Source organism: Gopherus evgoodei, chromosome 5 (assembly GCF_007399415.2).
Source record: "Gopherus evgoodei ecotype Sinaloan lineage chromosome 5, rGopEvg1_v1.p, whole genome shotgun sequence".
Classification (NCBI taxonomy): domain Eukaryota; kingdom Metazoa; phylum Chordata; order Testudines; family Testudinidae; genus Gopherus; species Gopherus evgoodei.
The window spans coordinates 25,354,539-25,374,951 of NC_044326.1; the positions used below are offsets into that span (position 1 = coordinate 25,354,539).

At 38.6% G+C, this 20,413-nt stretch overlaps 1 protein-coding gene across 6 annotated transcripts in view; it reads left to right on the forward strand.

Moving 5' to 3' along the window:
* Positions 1-20,413, forward strand: part of PPP2R2C (protein phosphatase 2 regulatory subunit Bgamma) — a 292,304-nt gene that overhangs the window by 249,021 nt on the left and 22,870 nt on the right. For 5 of the 6 annotated variants that reach the window (XM_030563251.1, XM_030563255.1, XM_030563252.1 and 2 more), the window contains one exon: positions 18,201-18,370. In XM_030563251.1, coding sequence (XP_030419111.1) covers positions 18,201-18,370 — 170 coding nt within the window. The remainder of the gene's footprint in view (positions 1-18,200; positions 18,371-20,413) is intronic. The other variant, XM_030563253.1, reaches the window with a different exon arrangement.

Below are 20,413 nucleotides of genomic sequence, written 5' to 3' on the forward strand. Positions count from 1 at the left end.
AACACAAATCAAACAGATCCCTTCTTGGGTATTACTCTAACGGCTTTAAGCACTCCTGGCCCTGGTAGGGGACTATGCCCCTAGGGCTCCCTCCCTGGAGATTTTTTGCCCACTCTGGTCCCGTCTGGCCCCAGCTCCCCAGCTGGGCCTCTTAACAGTTCAGATCACCTTCTGGGGGGTTGTCGCTATGTAACTGTAAGCCACTTCCCCAGTGGCCTATGGGGACCCAGGCCGGCACACTACTCCAGGTTCTAGCACAGGGACCACCATGTCTCTAACAAAACTGCTTTCAGTTTCCTGGGCCACTTCCCTGCAGCCCCAGCCTCCACCAGTGCTTCAGGGCTCTTCTATGTTCAGCCAGGAGCTCTTTCTCTCTCTCCCAGTCCCTGCCAGCTCTGAGCTGTCCATGGTGCTACAGTTCTCTTTAGCCAGCCAGGAGCACCAAATGAACTCCTCTTACACAGGCAAGGAACTGATGCTGGTCTGCACTGTAGCTCCTTTTATACTAGCCTGTAACCCTCTAATTGGCTAGCCTCCTGATTGGCTGCACGATTTCTCTAGGCTGCTTGGAGGACTTAGCTCCACTGCTCCTTTCCTGGGAAGGGTGTGCAGGACCCTGAGACCTCCTGCAGGGGGCTTCTGGGCCTAAACCATCCAGTCATAGGGTGCATAAAAATGAAATCCAGTCTGCATTTCATACAGTGCATGAACTGAAATAATTACTACTGTAACAAAGGAAATGTGTGATATGTGGGATCATACCAGCCTGTGAAGTTTTTTCCTTCCTGCTTTTCACAATATACTTGAATACATATAGAACTATTATATTTATCTAGACTCAAGTTCCCATTTGATTCTCTTCATGTTTCAGTAGCAATTGCCATGTGTATGTGATTGAAACTATAGTTGAAATCATTTTCGTCCTTTTGTCCAATTATAAAAAATTCCACTCACATCAGTGTTCAGATAGGCCCAGTACTGATGTAGAGCCTGATCCCTGCCCCATGGAAGTCAATTTCAGAATCCGCATTGACTTGACTAGGAAGAAAACTGAGCCCATTATTGTGTTATTCCATTCCTTCATATTAGTGGAGATACCTAGTATCTTCATGGTTTTCTGGCTATTGAGATACATGGAGCACAAAATTCAGTGTAAATGAGAGAGCTGCAGCAGAAATATGTATTGTGACTGGGCCTGGGGAAAAGTGGCCCAAAACATCATGTGTAGAAGGAGCAGAATGGGGAGCTCCTCCTCCTAATAATTTAACAGCTGCTGAGTTGCTCTCTGCTTATTACTGCAGGTTGGCACCGGCACATTTTCTTGAGCTCACAACCGGTTTTCTCACAGTCTGCTGAGATCTGAGCTAGTGTCATGTGGCCAGTTCCTATGAGAAGCAGAGAACCTGATGAACACCTGTTAACTCTCATGGAGCCAAATCCGGGGATTGAGCCTGTCTGAGACACTCTGCGCTTCATAGAATCAGGCCTTCAATGTCTACTTGACATTGTTGAAGTCAATGGGAGGTTTACAGAGTAACCAGAAATCTTTCTTGTGTAAAGGGAACACAAAAAGCATATGTACCACTCAGCTCCCACTGAAGACTTTTGAGGCACACAGGTCATATTACTAGGAAATAAGCATTTGAGGGTGTAAATGCACTGCAAGTGATGCATAGGTCTCTGCACGGGTGAATTTCTTCAGGAGTAGACACTGAGTAAAACAGTCATGATTGAGCCCATCAGATGCAAGGAAAAAAGCATGTTCTTAGCATTGGTTAGGATTGTTTATTGCTTATTCCTGGAAAATAACCTTCCACGCTAATTTTTGGTGGTATTTTGCCTTTGTTAGCTGTATACCTTTGTACTTTGAGGGGAAATCAGGTGTCATGAAGGAAGAAGAGAGTGTGACAGAATTTGGATCTTGTGAGTTTTTCTGTCCTGCTTACATTGTTTTCTTCCATAATACTTTCATTTCTTCCTATTAATAGGGCCTGTCTGCCCCTGTAACACTGTGCCACATGCCAGTCATAACCTATTAAAACAATAATACAGGAACTCTGAATGAAAAGAAGGCATTTTATGCCAGAAAGGAAAGCAAGGTCTAATGGTCATTGATTAAACCCTATTTTCCAGATCTGTGAGTTAGAAAATAGCCCTTTAATGTAGCATTGCTGCACTAAACTGGAGTCAAGTTCATTAAGAAACTAAGTGTGGAGCATGTACAACAGAAAAATTGATAAGGTTAATGATAGAACTTTTAAAGCATTACAAGGAAGAGTACTGAGGACTGCTGATTGGATTTGTTTGATTATAGCTCACCCTGACATGCAAAGCTAGTTCCGTAAACTCTACAGCATTCTAAAGCATTCATCTTAAAATAAATCAGCCAGGCTTTCAGATGTTAGCAGGACAGTCTCTTTGATATTTGCACCATGAGTTTTATACCACTATACACCTGTTTTACAAATGATTTCTGTGCATTCCCAACATCCTCCCCAGGCCAACTCAGCTTGCCCTTATGCAACCTTCCCCCATAAGTTACTCCACCCCCATATTTAGAACAGTCTCTTTGACCTGGGGCATGATGCAACCTCACTCTCCTACTTCAAATCTCCCCTCAAAATTCACTTCTTCTAGTCAGTTTGCACTCACTGACCTCCTCCAGAGCCCCTTTTCCAGACGCTGTCCCCAGATTAAAATATATTACAGTATTATTAGATATAAACAAAATCCAATGAGTAACTTTTATAAGATCATATGAGTAGTAAGCTTATCTCATGAACTGTTACTGTTTTACACTCCTTTCTCTTATGCTTCCCCCCCTACACACACACCTTTTAATTTTAATCCTTTTCTGTGTTGTCTAATGTAGATTTCAAGCTTTTTGAGTCAGGAACCTTCATTTGTAGATATCTATGCACCATGCACATATATAGTACTGTATAAATACATACTTAGTATGGGTTACATTAAGTACATTAATGTAGTATGGTAAAAAATCTTGAACGCTGCTACATTGCTAGACAGAGAGTTCAAAGTCCTTTGTATATTCATAGAATAGAAACCAGCATGGGCAGTAGCAGCTCTGCAAAATTCCCCCCAACAATGTGTCACAACCTCTCTGAAAGAGAAATTCTGATTTCTTTGCAGTGCAGGACTCCTAATGGGCCTATAATGTTCAAATTGTAGTTTCCCAGATTTTTACCCAGCTAACTCTTGAATTGTAGAGTGGTCTCAGTTTTGACCTCTGATGGTTTACACTTTCCAAAGCAGTGAATTGCTCAATCATCTGTAGATTTGCGGCTCTCTTAATGCTGCTATTTTGGAATCTGTTCCTTTAACCTGGGCCCTCAAACCATCCATTTTACTTTTCTAAATGCTCTGCCTATTCATCCTAGGCATGAAACAACTTCACCATTTTAGGTACTAATGATGTTACTGTCTCCAATAATTTTCCATTAGAGGTTTCTCTTCTGTATGGAAACTATTGTAAGAGCCATCATTTACAAGGAGACTTGTGCAGGACAGCCTGGGAAGGGTGGTAACAAGCAAGATATGTCAGTGCAATGATTCTGTTTTGTCCGAGGCCACGGCATTCACTTAACTAATGTTAAATTATAATGAAACACTAATGTTCCCCTTTTTTGGTGTTGCTGCAGGTGTTTGCATGTTATCAGTATACAAGTGGTCCAGATTTTCAGAACTTGAATCTGAAGAATGAGCGGGCATGTTGCTTGCCTAATTTATATACACAATTACATGAATTTTGCATGCAGGTCATCACTTGGACATCTGACAGACCATTTGCACACATTCATCAGCAACTGCTCGTGCAGTTCTGAAAATCTAGACCACAATCAACAGTTCAAAGTTCAGTAAGATTGATGCACTTTCAGTAAGTTTCATGCACTTTCCTCCTTACCATGGTCAGCACTTCTCCTGAACTTCAGCCAGTTACTCCCAGTCTGGCAATTAGAGGAATCACATACCGTCTCTTTTGTTGACAGAATCTAGAGATACTAAACTCAAGAAAGCTAAAACAGCACCAAACCATAGAACCAGAAAATAAAAGGAACACGTTGATTTTTAAAATCAAAATAACATCCTTTGAAAGGACACTGGGATTACATAGTACTGACAGTTTTTTTACCTCTAACTGAATATGGATTATCCTTCATTTGAAACAAAGAACAGCCAGACACACTCACACCTACAAACCCTGACAGAATGTCCCTGCTGGATTTGCTAATTAATATTGACCATTCCAAATGAATGATGCTTGTTGTAGGACTGGAAAAGAGAGAACTTGTGTTCCTTTTGTGTGAGCTTTACATTTAAGAAATTATCTTCTGATTACTGCTTCTGTCCTCGAACAAGTCTGTCATCTGAGACTGGTTGGGGCGGCGGGGGGGGAGGGAATATTCACATTACGTGTGTTCAGAGGCAGCTGTAAAAGTAGGTCTGCTCCAAGTGAGAACTGTGAGGTCATGTGACATTGTACAAAAAACAGTTCAACTTAATCTGAGCTCTCATAACACTTCATGCACATGTGTTAATAAAGGTTTGTTTTCCATATTGAAGGTCTGGACTTGGGCTTTACGAGTGTGTTGCTAATGCAAGTATCCATTGTTCCATCATGTCTTCCATTTTATGTAACTTATATATAAAAATGTGGCCACATCTTGGTAATTTTACTTCTCATAAATTTCCTAATTACAGCTGTCACTAAAGATCTATCACTCCAATTTCACACAAGTGAAAGGGGACCCAATCCTGTAAAGGGTCCTTCTTTGTGCAGAAATCTCCCTGGATTCTGTAGGAGATATCCTGTGGAGCATCTATAGGATTGGGCCTCATCAATGTAAGATTGTCTTTGGTGTAGAGCACTTCTGTGACAATAATTTAAAACAGATAATCAAAATTAGGAACTGCTACTGCAGAAAGACAGTTATTAGTTATGCATCTTTCCCCTTGATTATGCAAATATATTACAATTAAATAAAAGTAAAAAGAAAATTGTCTGATTTATGTACTTGCAGCTATCAAATAGTAAGAAGAAATATAGTACTGAAGCAGGCATAAATGATTTATGATTAAAAAGACGTTTCATTAACCTCCCAAAACACATGCAGCCAGTCAGAGCAAATAATTACTGTAAGATTTCTTTAATTATTCAGTTAAAATTGCTGTCTTGTCTTTTATTGCCATTTAATATATTTAAATAAACCTCTTCCATGTTCTTTCCAAATTTCCATTTTTCATTCAAGATGCCATTTCAATGGGGGAAAAAATCGTAGAGATCAATACGGGAGAGCTTCACCGTAGAGCTGCTTAGATTAAATGTTGCTTCACTAGGGAGTTTGTTAATAAAGAGTGGTGTTAAAGAATCACATGCAAGGAAATGGTGGAAGGGATGGGGTAATCTTACAGGCAGAGCATCATTAAACTGCAATCTTGCAAAGATTTATAAACATGTTTAACTTTGAGTAGGTCCCACTGAAGTTAATGGGACATGAGACTGCCTGGAATGTACAGTTAAGCACATGTATAAATCGTAGAGACGTAAAGAGTGGTGTTAAAGAATCACATGCAAGGAAATGGGGGAAGGGATGGGGTAATCTTACAGGCAGAGCATCATTAAACTGCAATCTTGCAAAGATTTATAAACATGTTTAACTTTGAGTACTGTACATACCAGGCAGTCTCATGTCCCATTAACTTCAGTGGGACCTACTCAAAGTTAAACATGTTTATAAATCTTTGCAAGATTGCAGTTTAATGATGCTCTGCCTGTAAGATTACCCCATCCCTTCCCCCATTTCCTTGCATGTGATTCTTTAACACCACTCTTTATTAACAAACTCCCTAGTGAAGCAACATTTAATCTAAGCAGCTCTACGGTGAAGCTCTCTCGCATTGATCTTTACGTATTGATCTAGTTCAGCCCTCTTGCACTGTCCCTTGCATTTCGTGACAAGTTGCAGCAGCTCACTGTAGAATACCAGATAGTAAAACAGATTCTTAGATATTGATTTGGTGGTTTACATTTAAAATTCCTACTGTCTAGCTGTATTGATGAGAAGTCTTCCTTTTAATCCTGGGTCATTGGCCAGAGGTGTGCTAGTTGGCAGTTGGTATTTTCAGTCTAAAAGGGAGGGGGGATTATTTTTTGAGAAATTTTACGTTTCATCACATAAGGACAGATGATGACATGAAAGTAAAATGGACATGCAGCCCTCAAAACTAATTTTTGATGTTATTGCATTTCACTACAGTATTTGATTTAAAACAGGATAGGCAATCTGAGAAGATTAGGATTAATATAGCATAAAACACTTTGGTTAAATAGTTGTCATTAATGAATTACCTGTGCTATATTTCATATGAAAGCATTGAATTTCATGTTTCTTAGTTAAAATAGACTCAAGAATACTTATAAATGTATATATTTTATTAATAAATATTGACTTGAAAGATGAACAGGAAATTACAAAAAAAAGCTGAATATATGAGAGGATTTACAAAGTAAGAATAAGAAGTTAATATGAGAAGTTAAAATGTAAAGAACTAAAGAATAAAGGTACATAAATAATAGTAATCCAAATCTTATCACAAATTGTTAAAGCAATGCCGAGCGCCAGAGACTTTCCCCATTGTTATTGATTTTATGTGGAAGGCACTCAGACATTACGGTGACGGGCAGCAGTGTAATATTCTAAAATAATTCTCGGTGATTCTGGGGAGAGGATTTTGGTACCAGTATGGAAACTGTGGCTAGTTAGTGCGGCACCTTGCATATTTCCTAGTCAAGCTTTGTTTCAATAAAAATGTATTGAACTGTCAGTGACAGCTCAACCAAAAATTATTCCAAAGTTAGAAACTTAAACCATGACTTACTTAATACAATAGAGAGAGACAAGGTAGGAGAGGTAATATCTTTTATTGGGCCAACTTCTGTTGGTGGAAGGGACAAGCTTTCGAGCTGCACAGAGCTCTTTTTTCTTCTTCAGATCTAGGGAAGGGAGAGTCTGCTTCCAACTCCAGACTTGAAGAAGAAAGAAAGCTTATACCTTCCACCAATAGAAGTTGGCCCAATAAATGATATTACTTCACCCACCTTTTCTGTCTCATATCCTGGGATCAACTCAGCTACAACAACACTGCTAACAATTAATACAGTTTCATTTCAGTTCTAAATTACCACACCTAGATAAGGATAATTAATAACTAAGCTTTCGTCCGTCTCTCTCTCTCGCACGCATGCACACACCCAAATACCACTTGTTAATCCCAAGTATGCACTTAATGATTCAAAAATACTTCTAGTTTCTTCTAAAATTCACAAGAAGGTAAAATTACAGGTGATCTGTACCTGTAATCTTGGTCTACAATAACCCCTTACAATACTGTAGCCAAATGTTAAAACAATGGTAAAATCCTCAGCCAGATTCTCAGCGAGATTCTCTAAATTGGCATAGTTCCTTTGCAATGAAAGGAGCTGTACTGATTCACATAATTTGAGGATCTGGCCCCTTTTCTTTAAAACCGTACATTAATTAGTTCAAACTTCTCGATCTTTGTCTGAAAAGTTGTCCATTTCGTTTGACACAACTGAAGATGCACTGTCCTTAAGCTCTATTTTCACTGCACCTAAGCACAGTGAAAGTACGTACCATACTGAACTAATGTAATGAATGTTCTAGGCTCAAGACTCTTCATTAACCACATATTAAATCAAAATATTATTTGTAGACCTATAAAATGAATCTTATTAGTGAAAGAGAAGTAAATACACATTATGGGTTAGATCCTCAGCTGTTATAAATCAGCATATGGAATACACTGATTTATATTAGCTGATGATCTGGCCTGTATACATTGAAATCATTTACAAGCTTTTAAACTCAAGGTCATACTTTCTGAGGAGCATTTAACTTAGGCCTGGTCTACACTGGGGGGGGGGAGGTTGAGCTACGTTACACAACTTCAGCTATGTGAATAATGTAGCTGAAGTCGACATACTTAGATCGACTTACCGCGGTGTCTTCACTGTGGTGAGTCGACTACTGCCACTCCCCTGTCAACTCTGCCTGCACCTCTCACCAAGCTGGAGTACAGGAGTTGATGGGAGAGTGTTCTGGGGTCAATTTATCGTGATAAATCGACCCCCGCTGGATCGATCGCTGCCTGCTGATTCAACTGGTAGTGAAGACATACCCTTAGAAAAGCCAATTAATCAGCTGAAAATAAAACTACATGTATAAAAGTCTTTATTACCTATCAAGCAGAATGAATGTACGTAAATCCTCCAGCTCCATTTGAAAACTTGCAATGTCTGGTCTCTCAAAATTCCATTAATGTCAAGGTACCATTATTTCAAGTAGTACTGAATGCCTTCCTCTGAGATCACTGAGGCCTTCCCTCAAGGATTTAAAAGAAGGAATAGTTAACTTAGTCCCAGCCCCAAAGAGCAGTTTATAATCTATCTGTCTTGTGTTTGTATAGCAGCTAGCATAACTGGGGCCTGGTCCATGACTGGCTCTCCTAGATGCTTCTGCTAAGTAAATAAATAAATAAATATAATAATATGGTGCTTCCGTGGCACATCTTGAGTTACTCCCAGAAGGAAGTGCCATAAGTGGCAAGCTAAGGATCCAATTCTTAGTTTTTCATCTTGGTTTTTGGGCTAGTGAAAAGCCAGATGTTTTCAGCTAGGGAAGCAAATCGCTTAAGTCATCCTAGCTGAATCCTAGAAGAACCACCATACTTTATGATAAGTCCAGTCAAAGGAGATTGCATTTGCATGTTCTGTGGAGCATCCTTTTATGTCATTTATGAGTTCATCTTTTGCACAATAGAATCTCATGCCATCTATATGGAGTCTCCATCATCTTGCAGAACTGCTTTTGTTTTTTATGTTTTTCTGATAACTACATATTATTAAATGTATGTAGGCATGATTCAGCTTTACCCTGAATCCATTCTGCTTTGAAATCGCAGAGACTTGTTTTTGTCTATAATCCTGCTCTTGGTCTGCAGTAACACAAGTTCCAAGGCTCACCTCTCTTGTTTAGAATTATGTGACATTATCGTCAACCTTACTGTTTGCTTGTTTTAGTTTACTGGTATTTCAACTGTAGAAAAGCCTGACAGTTACCACAGAGTTCCTGGTTCTTGATAACAGCTCTTTTCAGATTGTGCTGTCTAGGTCTCTCCTTTTTAGTTCTATGAAAGAGTAATTTAACTGTATTCAGTTGACACTTCTTTTATCCTACCAATATACTATTTCTTTCATATGAATTTATAACTGTGTAGCATAGCTTCATATAGTAGATGGTTATTCTAACAGCATCACCCATTATATCTTAAATGGTTGTTATTGCTTTAATTTTAAAACAGATCACTTGGTTTTTTGAGTAGCATTATTAATATTTCTATTTTGAAACTGTCTGTCCTATAGCAATGCCTTGATGAGCCTGTACTTTGTCAATTGAGTCAGAAGTATCGAGGACAGAAACTCTATCTTGGGGGGAAAGTAATTGTTTTCAGAAAGTTTGAAGTGTTACACAAGGTCTTTTTATGAGATATAAAGTACATGGATGTTTCTTTTCAACTGTTTAAGATACATGATTGTTTGTGCTGTGCTGAATTGAGGCAATACTGCATCCTTATACTGTGATGTGTGTGTGTGTGTGCATGTAGAATCATGAACAGATAGGCTAAAATTTTGGCACTTGAATGATTAACATTAAGCAACCAAACAAAAGTGGCCTGATTTTCTGTCGTGCAGAATACCCACCGCTCCCATTAAGTCTAGTGAAAATTGTGTGTGCCTACTGTCTCAAAAAATCAGTCCAGCCAAACAAAGGAAAACATTCTGCAAGAATGTAACTTTAATATACTTTCATCCGGTGTAAATTATGTTTTGGCTCCCTTTGGGAAAGAGGACACATGACTTCTAAAGTAGTCCCTTAGTTCCAATTTGTTTTACACACCAGAATAGGGACCCTCACATATTTTTTTCCATAGTGGGGAGTGCATAATACCAGTTGTATTGTATGACCACCTCCCTTTTATTCCCAATCACTTTGTATCCCTGTTTCATCTACAGCAATTGCATATGTGGAAAATAATATTGGGAAACAAAGTATTTTAGCTGTATTTTACTGTAATTTAGCATCTGGAAATAAGGAGGAAGAATTGGTGCCAGAGATGACTGGCTGTCTCTCCACAGACTATCAGCAACTACTCTGTGGATCACCTGTGGGCCACAAATCACAGACTGAAAACTTGTGCACTAGTATTCCCTAGACCTAAAATATATGTATATTGAATATAAGGTGAAATAAGCAAGTCCAATTTGCATATCATCATCTATTTCTGGCAATTAATATAAAATAAGAATATTTTTACCGCAAACACACAAATGGGAACAGTTAAAGTTGTGTATTCAGTGTTAATTTCTGTAACTCATTAACTTTTTAATGGTTGATTCCTCATCAAATTTGCATGAATATTCAATTTTTTTTTCATTGAATACACATGGTATAATTATAGGGGAGATTTTAAAAGGCACAAAGGACTGTTAGGTGTTGAACTCTGGTTGAAAATCAATAGGACTTGGGCACTTAACTCCAACTTGTGCCTTTGAAAATCTTCCCCTACACATCCCTCTATATCTTTACATAATATATAATTCCACGTGGAACAATGTGTTGAAGAACCACTAAAGTTGCAGTTGAGGCCTTTTAAGTCAAGAAATTCTCAAGGTCAGTATTTCACACAGAACCTGAACTCTGTCCCATTGTACTTCTGTGTATGCCACACAAAGACTATGTCCAGATCACTTATATACAGCACTAGTGTCTCATTCACTATGCACTTTAGATGATGTGTCTGTGACGGATTGGATCACAGAAACTCCCTTGGGAGCTGCCAACCGATGTGCCAAGACTACTTCTATCCCTGTTTTCGCTGCCAGCTCAGGACTTCAGCACCCTGTCTTGCTGAGCCAGACACCCTTGTCTACTTCAGCAAAGACCTAGAGTCTGAATTACCTGCCCCAAGGCTGCAGGTTTACCTGAAAACAGCTAAAGACAATTTGTTCGCCTTCTATAACACTGATAGAGAGATATGCACAGTTGTTTGCTCCCCCAGGTATTAATACATACTCTGAGTTAATTAATAAGTAAAAAGTGATTTTATTAAATACAGGAAGTAGGATTTAAGTGGTTCCAAGTAGTAACAGACAGAACAAAGTAAGTTTACCAAGCAAAATAAAATAAAATGTGCAAATCTATGTCTAATCAAACTGAATAGAGATAAGAGCCTCACCAGTTCCAGAATGCTCCCTTTTTACAGGCTAATCTCCTTTTAGCCTGGGTCCAGCAATCACTCTCACCCCCTGTAGTTACTGTCCTGTGTTCCAGTTTCCTTAAAGTGTCCTGGGGGGGAGGGGGGGATGAAGAGGTTCCTTTTTTAGCCAGCTGAAAACCAAATGGAGGGGTCTCTCACAGGTTTAAATAGACTTTCTCTTGTGGGTAGAGACCCCCTTCCTCACTCCTATGCAAAGTCCAGCTCCAAGACAGAGTTCTAGAGTCACCTGGGCAAGTCACATGTCCAAGCATGACTCAGTCTTTACAGGCAGAAGCAAATTTCCACATGGTATCTTGTATGTCTCCAGGAAGACTTCTTATGTGGTTTGGAGCCTTCCAAGCTCTTTTGTCTGTTAAGTGCTTCTGGACTGAGCACTTAATTTGCACATTCCTTTCCCAAGAAGTGACCAAATGTTTTAACTAAAGCTACTTAGAAATCAAGCAATTATACAGCCAATGTTCATAACTCTGAACACACAAATGGTGCCTGCACACAACTAGGATGAACATAACCAGTAGATCATAACCTTTACATAGATATGTTACATGGCATATGTAGCAAAATCCTATTCCAGTTACATCATACATACATTTATGAGCACCTCCACCCCATAAAGCCTTATGGGGTACACTGTCACAGCGTCTTACAAGGATGTAGGGGGAAAAAACTTGTCATATATTATACAGTTTAAGAAATAGTATGTGATCATGTAACTAATGATGATTGTCTGTATTTAAAATTGTCTTGATAAAGTAAATGTTATCAACCTAGCCGTGATATTGCATTCAAAATGAGTATCAGTCTGACTGAATGACAATGTGTATTGTCGACAAAACTGCTGCCTCTGTAGGCTTTGATCCTGCAAATGCTGCCAGCACAGGCTGTCCCTATTCATATGAGTAAGCCCACCAACATGTGAGTAAGGAATTGCAAAATCAGGCCCAAGTTTAAACGGTGGTGTCAAGGTTTTTCCCCCACTTTGAACTTTAGGGTACAAAAAGTGGGGACCTGCATGAACACTTTTAAGCTTAATTACTAGCTTAAATCTGGTACGCTGCCACCAGCCAGAATTTAGTGTCTGGCACACTTTCTGTTCCCCCAAAACCTTCCCTGCGGAACCCAGACCCAAACCCTTTGGGTCTTAAAACAAGGAGAAATTAACCATCCCCCTCCTTTTCCCCCCAGACTTTCTCCTCCCTGGGTTGCCTTGAGAGGCTTCATACCGATCCAAACTCCTTGGATCTTAAAACAAGGAGGAATTAACCATCCCCCTCTTCTTTCCCCCTACCAATCCCTGGTGAGTTCAGACTCAATCCCTTGGATTTTAAAACAAAGAAAAGTCAATCAGGTTCTTAAAAAGAAAGCTTCCAATTAAAGAAAGGGGAAAAAAAGTAAAAGTTATCTCTGTAAAATCAGGATGGAACATGCTTTACAGGGTATTCAGATTCATACAGACCAGAGGGACTCCCCCCTCTAGCCTTAGATTCAAAGTTACAGCAAACAGAGGTAAAAATCCTTCCAGCAAAAAGACACATTTACAAGTTAAGAAAACAAACATAAGACTAATCCGTCTTGCCTGGCTATTACTTACAATTTTGAAACAGGGAAGACTGATTCAGAAAGATTGAGAAAGCCTGGGTGTACGTCTGGTCCCTCTTAGCCCCAAGAGTGAACCATCCCCAAAACAAAAAGCACAAACAAAGACTTCCCTCCACCAAGATTTGAAAGTATCTTGTCCCCCTATTGGTCCTCTGGTCAGGTATCAGCCAGGTTACGGAGCTTCTTAACCCTTTCAGGTAAAAGAGACATTAACCCTTAACCATCTGTTTATGACAGGTGGAAAGGCAAGCTACAGAGGCATTATGTTACACACATTGACCTGTATTGTCTCTTCCTCCCCTACATTAAGTAACCAATGGAAAGGCAAAGTAATCTGGATTTCAACTCATGGAGTTTCCTTCAGATTTTTCTTAGAAGGCAGCAATATGATTTTAGGCTGCAAATTGTCTACAGACTTTAGGGGAGCAATATTATGGAGCACATCCATCAACCCAATCTTTCCCCTTTCTGCATGCAGACATTTTTCTGTGAAAATAGGTACTGTTTTTAAATCTGTAGTAAGAAGCCAGGGAGATTGGAGCGGGAGCTAGAAGAGCTTCAAGGTGGAAGTTATGCAGTGAAGCAAAATTTAAAGGCTAATGATCTTTGTTTATTCTAATAAAGTCCTTGGGCAGTGTTAGAAGAAAGTAACTTTCTCTGTCATTCTGTATCATTTTCAGAAAGCAGCTCTCTTATAAGCTGCAGAGCCTGACAGATTGGGGATTATTCCACAAAGCCACTGATCTCCCTTGTACATGCTGTTTTCCCTACTTGTCCTGCATATGGTCCTCTCCATTGCGTCAGGCAGTGAGATTAGTAGGGTGGAAACAACAGAAAGAAGTGGGAAGTTATTGAGTTTAAACCTACAGAGTCACAAAGTTAGGAAATCAAACTTTTGTAAAATATTTGTTTCACACAAGTTACAGCATATCAATGTAACTGCATCAGATAAATTCATAGCTAATGATAGCACTGCCTCTACCATCAAGACCATATTTAAATCTAGCTACTATTAAATGAAAATTCAGATGACACACGATTACTGATGATGTGTTCATCAGCTTGTGCAATGGTTTGCAATTGGACAATTAGCTTTAGCATTTTGATCTAATTAACGTTGAGAAGGGACAATTGCATTTGGAGTATGAAATCCATTTTTTCATAACTGAAGGTAGACAGAAGTTATCAAAGTTGTTTAGTAATTGCTAGAGAATTGTAACTTAGTTTTTAAGCAGCTTTCAGCAAAACTCTGTTTCCAGATCCCAGTTTAATGAGACTTCTCTTGCTAAATAAAATTAAGGCAACTTTGCACTCTCTTGATCCTAGGCTACTGTGTGCTCTACAGTACTGGTCTCCCAATGTGAACTAGAGAAGACCAAAGGCCGCTTTACCTTACACTGATGATATTGATTCCAGCAAACTAATATAGCAGGCAGAGATGCTCAGTGTGTTGGGGTGCCCTAGCTACTCCCCTTTCCCCTACCAGGTCTCTCATATCTGCTGCACACAAGGGTTTTATAGAGGTCACAAAACCACCCAAAGATGCTCCCTGCACTGAGGTGATCTTCCTGGGGCTAGCTACTCTGCTTAAAGGAGTTGCTTACGGCAGATCAGGGCTACTCAAATCCATTTTCTCTCATATAAAGAAAGAAAATACCTTTTAAAAAAGGTAGTGAACCTTGACTTTAATACCTAAATCAATATTCACAGATAAATAACCTTATGATTTGTAGTATTCAAGGTATTTACTGTAGTAAATATAGGAAAACAGATGATGAGAGAACCCTGTGCATTTCACAAATATGGGCCACTATTGTACATGACCATTATGACTATGTCATAAAATAGAGAGCACACCAGTTCTATCTAACTCCTATTGAAATCATTAGCAGAACTCAGCCAGAACTGTAGAGCTTTTAAGCTGAGAAACGGAGAAAACTCATCATTGCCATAAATGAAAGAGCATTTTAGTGGCTTTCTTCTTTCCTGGTTCTAATAACAACTTTACATCATAATTAGGAGGATGAAATTCCTGCCATTCACAATACATGGTTTGGACAGATTAAAGGGAAGAGGTGTGAGAGATGATAATTGCTTTGTGCTCATCAGACTTCTATTGAAAACTTGACAGGATAATTACAAAATATCTACCTTACTGAATGTCTCCGCACATTTTCACAGAGCTTTTTAAAGGTGTTCATTTACTCTCAGGCTGAAAAGTTTTTTCTTTCTTTCTTTTGATGTAGTTAATTATCATTTAGATTTGGTGTATATGTTTAAATATAGAGAGTCTATTCTCATGTGCAAGCATGGCTGCATTTGACGCACCATCCGCAAATGAAGTTGCCCATCATTTTCTGAGCTAACCCACAGACAATCAGTTCTCTCATTTTTCAGCGTGACATTATTTTGATTCTCCGAAGCTGTAACTTAGATCCTTTGAATTTTGTTGAGAAGTAAATTCTTGGTGGACTACAAAAAGCAATCACACATAAATGCATTTTAATTATTTTGCTTGCAGACATCTCACCTCAGACTGTGAACTTAACATACAGAAAAAGTATGGTTAAGTGGTTAGCAAAAGGGGCTAGGAGTCAGGAGACCCAAGGTCTCTTCCTGACCCTGATGGGTGCTTGGGCTATTAGTTCTCCTTGTACTCATTAACCTTTATGTCACTCAGTCACTATAACAACTTGTGGTTGGCACATTGCTGATTTCCTATGTTTGCAAAAATCTCCACAATATTCTAACCGGCTTTAACTGGTACATTGCAATATATGTTTCCTAAATATCAGCAGTTTAGCAACACTTGCTTAATGCAGTATTCTGTATTATAACATCTTGTGATATACAGTCATTGCTATCTTGTGGCAACTTATGATCTAGGATCACTTACTGGGTAGTTGCTCCTGTCAAGTCTCTAGGCCTTAGGCCTCAGTTTCGCTAAGCTATTGTCTTATAGACCTGAGGCCTGTTGGTCCCATGTTACAACATTAATTAATACTTATATTTCATGTTGATGTCTGAAATATACCTGATATCTTTTATTGTTAGCTGCAGGTCTTCAGTTTTTGCATCTGTGAAATAGGGATGATAATTCTCCTTTTGAAAAATAATGTTGAACTCTTCATAGAATATCAGGGTTGGAAGGGACCTAAGGAAGTCATCTAATCCAACTTCCTGCTCAAAGCTGGACCAATCCCCACACAGATTTTTGCCCCAGATCCCTAAATGATCCCCTCAAGGCTGGAGCTCACAACCCTGGATTTAGCAACCTGATGCTCAAACCACTGAGCTATCCCTCCCCTTACTGTGTCAGATTAAAGGCCTGAGTGCATTATTACTGTTGTTGTACACTGTAGCGTATACTATATTTAACTAATTTTAACTCTTCCTTTTAGGTCAGAATTTTTCAGAGAGGCCATTTTCATAAGTGTTGAATACCTCCCTCCCTTAGGCACCTTTGAAAATCTCAGCCATAATTAATGTTTTATTATATTGTACAGCACACCAAATGCCTTGGCAGAGGATGCAGACGACTTTTTTCATAAGAAAAAAAATCATTAATAATATATACATCTCCCAGTGTAAGCAGGGTTGCAGCTGGTCAGTAATGGGGTGGAAGCCCTCCCAGGACAAACAGGGTGTAAGAATAGCAATGGTGATTCACTAACTGTGTCACTACTGAACCAGTTGATCCCATCATATCATGTGGGCCCTCTGCTTCTAGAGATATTACATATAATGAAGTTCTTGACTAGCGTTGGGAAGTGTTTTTGGATAAACCTTTTTTTTTGCCAATGTGCAGATTTGAGTCAACCAAAACATTTTGCGAAAGTATGTCAAATTCACAAGATTGTTTCAGTCAAAAAAAATTGTTTGACATTTTTGAAATAAAACATTTCAATTTTTTATTTGAAATAACTTAGTTTTGAAAGTTGCTGGAATTTCAAAAAAAAGTTAAAATTGGTCAAATGAAATAAAACATTTTGTTTCATTTGATTTACCCAAAACATTTTTTTCCTTTTACTTTTTGGTTTGCCAAAAAATTAAAAATAATTTTGGGTTGACCCAAAACAGTTCAGTTTTAGCAGCAAAGAATCCTGTGGCACCTTATAGACTAACAGATGTTTTGGAGCATGAGCTTTCGTGGGTGAATATCCACTTCGTCAGATGCATGTAGTGGAAATTTCCAGGGGCAGATATATATATGCAAGCAAGCTAGAGGTAAGCTAGATATATATGCAGGCAAGCTAGAGATTTATCTGCATATATATACCTACCCCTGGAAATTTCCACTACATGCATCTGACGAAGTGGGTATTCACCCACGAAAGCTCATGCTCCAAAACGTCTGTTAGTCTATAAGGTGCCACAGGATTCTTTGCTGCTTTTACAGATCCAGACTAACACGGCTACCCCTCTGATACAGTTCAGTTTTAGTTTTTGATTTAGCAGGTGAACTGAAAAGTCAGTTATTTGCACAACTCTGTTGACTTCTTGTGGACATGAACGATCCCTTGTCATATTTTGCAGGATCGTGACTAATTTCCATTTAATACATACCTTCCCTCACCAGTTTTAAATGGAAAATTTGTTTCATTTCCTGTCCTCAGCTTTTTCATAGGGCTATAGAAAAACAGAACAAAAAAGATAGTCTTTACCCTAAAGAGTTTCAATGGCTGCTGTCTTTAAACACAGAGGTGATTGTACTTCATTGGTGGATGAAATGATTCTTATGAGTATAATTTTGTAATGCAGTATGGGATCATGCCGAATGAAAGGCACCACACACACACTTAATCACATTATAAGCTTTTTAGGGCAGGTACTGTCTTTTTTTTGTTGTGTTTATACAGCACCTAAAGCAATGGGGTCTGGTCCATGACGGGGGCTTCTAAGCACTAGTGTAATACACAGAATAAATGATAATTCTAAGATATCATTGTTACTCAATTCTAAACTGACATAATCTGTAGTCCGTTTAACTAAGCCATCACGTTTGCTTCCTCCAAAACTGTCAAAGCCCATGTTCTAAAATGTGAATCTTGTATTCTTATTTAAATATATCATGAAGAAATTAACAGCCAAATCATTCATGTTATAGGATATGGATTTGTACCTTTAACCATATTATTTCTTAAGAGACGCACATAATAAAGAATTGTGTAAAGAGAGATTTTTATGATATTCTAATTTCTTTTTCTCTCTTTTAAAAAAAACAGTTTTTGAAGAACCGGAAGACCCCAGTAACAGATCGTTTTTTTCAGAAATTATCTCTTCAGTGTCGGATGTTAAATTCAGTCACAGTGGCCGATATATGCTAACAAGGGATTACCTCACTGTCAAAGTTTGGGATCTGAACATGGAAACGAAGCCTATAGAAACATATCAGGTAGATGTTTGCTATGTCTTGAAGTGCAACGTTGCAAAAAATCTCAATATTCCAAATATATTCATAGTGCACTATAGATCCTCAGTGCTTGTTCTGACTGTTATACTTTAAAATAAATAGTAGATATGATTCACTTGAGCCTTAAGAGCACTGTGAGAGAGCATTACCTCTTCTGCAGTCAGTGGGGCTATACCAAAGTTGAATTTGTCCCTTAAAACAACTCCTGTCTATATCAAGGGGAATCATCTCTTCAGTTCTGTGTCAAGATGTTCATTATGCAATTCCACAATTTAATGGTTGTAATAAAGATGTAGATTGTAGTTTTCAAGAGTGCTTACCGTTGGCTTAAATCTGGTCCCATTGAAATCAATGAGAGCTGCACCATTAAGTTAGGGGGAGCAGAATTAGGCCAGTGCTGAGTGCTTTTGAAAATCCCACATGTAGATTTCTTCCTAGAGTTCTGAACTGGCCTAATACCAAAAGAAACCCCTGTTACATCATAATTCTGTTATTACTATGGGAGTTTGTCTAATGCCCGTGAGACTCACATGAAGTGACTAATTCAGTGTTGGAGCATGCAATTCTGCTGACTTCAACCAATAGTTAATTTGGGCCCTGGAGTCTGTGCCATCTGGTAAGAACAATCTGAGTTTAAAATATTCTAAGATCACTCAAAGTGGGACAAGTGTGCCCCCCAAAAGTCCTTGTTGCAAAAATACAATGGGAAAAAGCTGTCAAAAACTGTTCTGCATAAGCACATGTAAAATGACAATCTTTAAAAGTACAGTTGGGCTGGTCAGTAATGCCTAGCTATGGACAACCGTGCAGGAGATCAGGAGTTGAAAATGAATATTCTGCTGTATATATCCCACATTCTAGGCCAGTGGAGGTAAAGCCCATGTTCCCTGCCTTGGGAATAGGGCTGTGGGGTTTGGGTTGGGTTTTTATTTATTTATTTAATTTACCTGAACTCCTGGTAACATTTAATAAGAACTCAGGAGTCTGGCTTATCAGGAGTGCCAAATCCCACCATAATAGTATTTAGGGTCTTGTTTTTCTTTAACTGTACAAGCCGCCAATATAGCCAACTCAGGTTTCTGGGACACATCCCATTAGTTTCAGTAGAAGCTGTGTAGCTAAATCCCATATCAGCCTTTGAAAATGCCAATTTACATTTCTGTAAAGCCACAAAACTGACTTTCTTCAGTAACTTAACTGCCCTGATAATGATAAATGTGTTAGAGATTTTGGTTCTTATGTGAAACATGATGAGAAGAGAGGGAAATAAAGCAGTATTTGGTATGTTACATCCATGTCTAAGATTTTAGGACCTCTGGCAATGTGTTATTTGCATATATGTTAATGTGGTAAGCAACCTTCTCCCTGGAGGGAAAGAAATGGGCAGGCCAACCTGTTTGTCTTGAGTCTGACATCTGCTTTTATTTCCTCATGTAGGAATCTTTGAAATAAGCTGGCCACCTTTAAATCAACCTGACACCTAGCAGTGGGGCCAATTAAAAAGTTGTATTTCTCCATGCAGAGATGTGGGAAATGAGTAAAATGTAAATTTGTCAGTACTGACTGAAATAATCAGAAGCTTATAAAAAGGTGGAAAGTCTAAAACTAGGTCTTGCTGCCTTCAGTGAAACTATAAATTGTCTTTTCTTTTCAAACACTTACCCACTCTAGAGAGGATAGTGATGCCATTGGTATAAATAAATCCTTTGCAGTTAACAAAACAAGGAAGATCACAAGTGATTTATGAGAGGATGCCTCGTACGACAGTATAACATCAGTGATTAGGATTCAGTAAATTCAGGCAATTTTCTGCAGCCTTTTGTTCTCTTCTCATTAGAAAAGATGGTTCTGGATTTTATAGAAAAGAGAAAATGTTCAAAAAATATACTTTTTTCAAATATATTTTTTCTCATGCAAATACTATGTCCACTAGGCCACAGGGACATAAATGTCTGGATAGCAAATGCAAATTAAGAAAGAAATATTATTATACACCTTGGCATGTACTCAGAAGGCAGCAAAGGC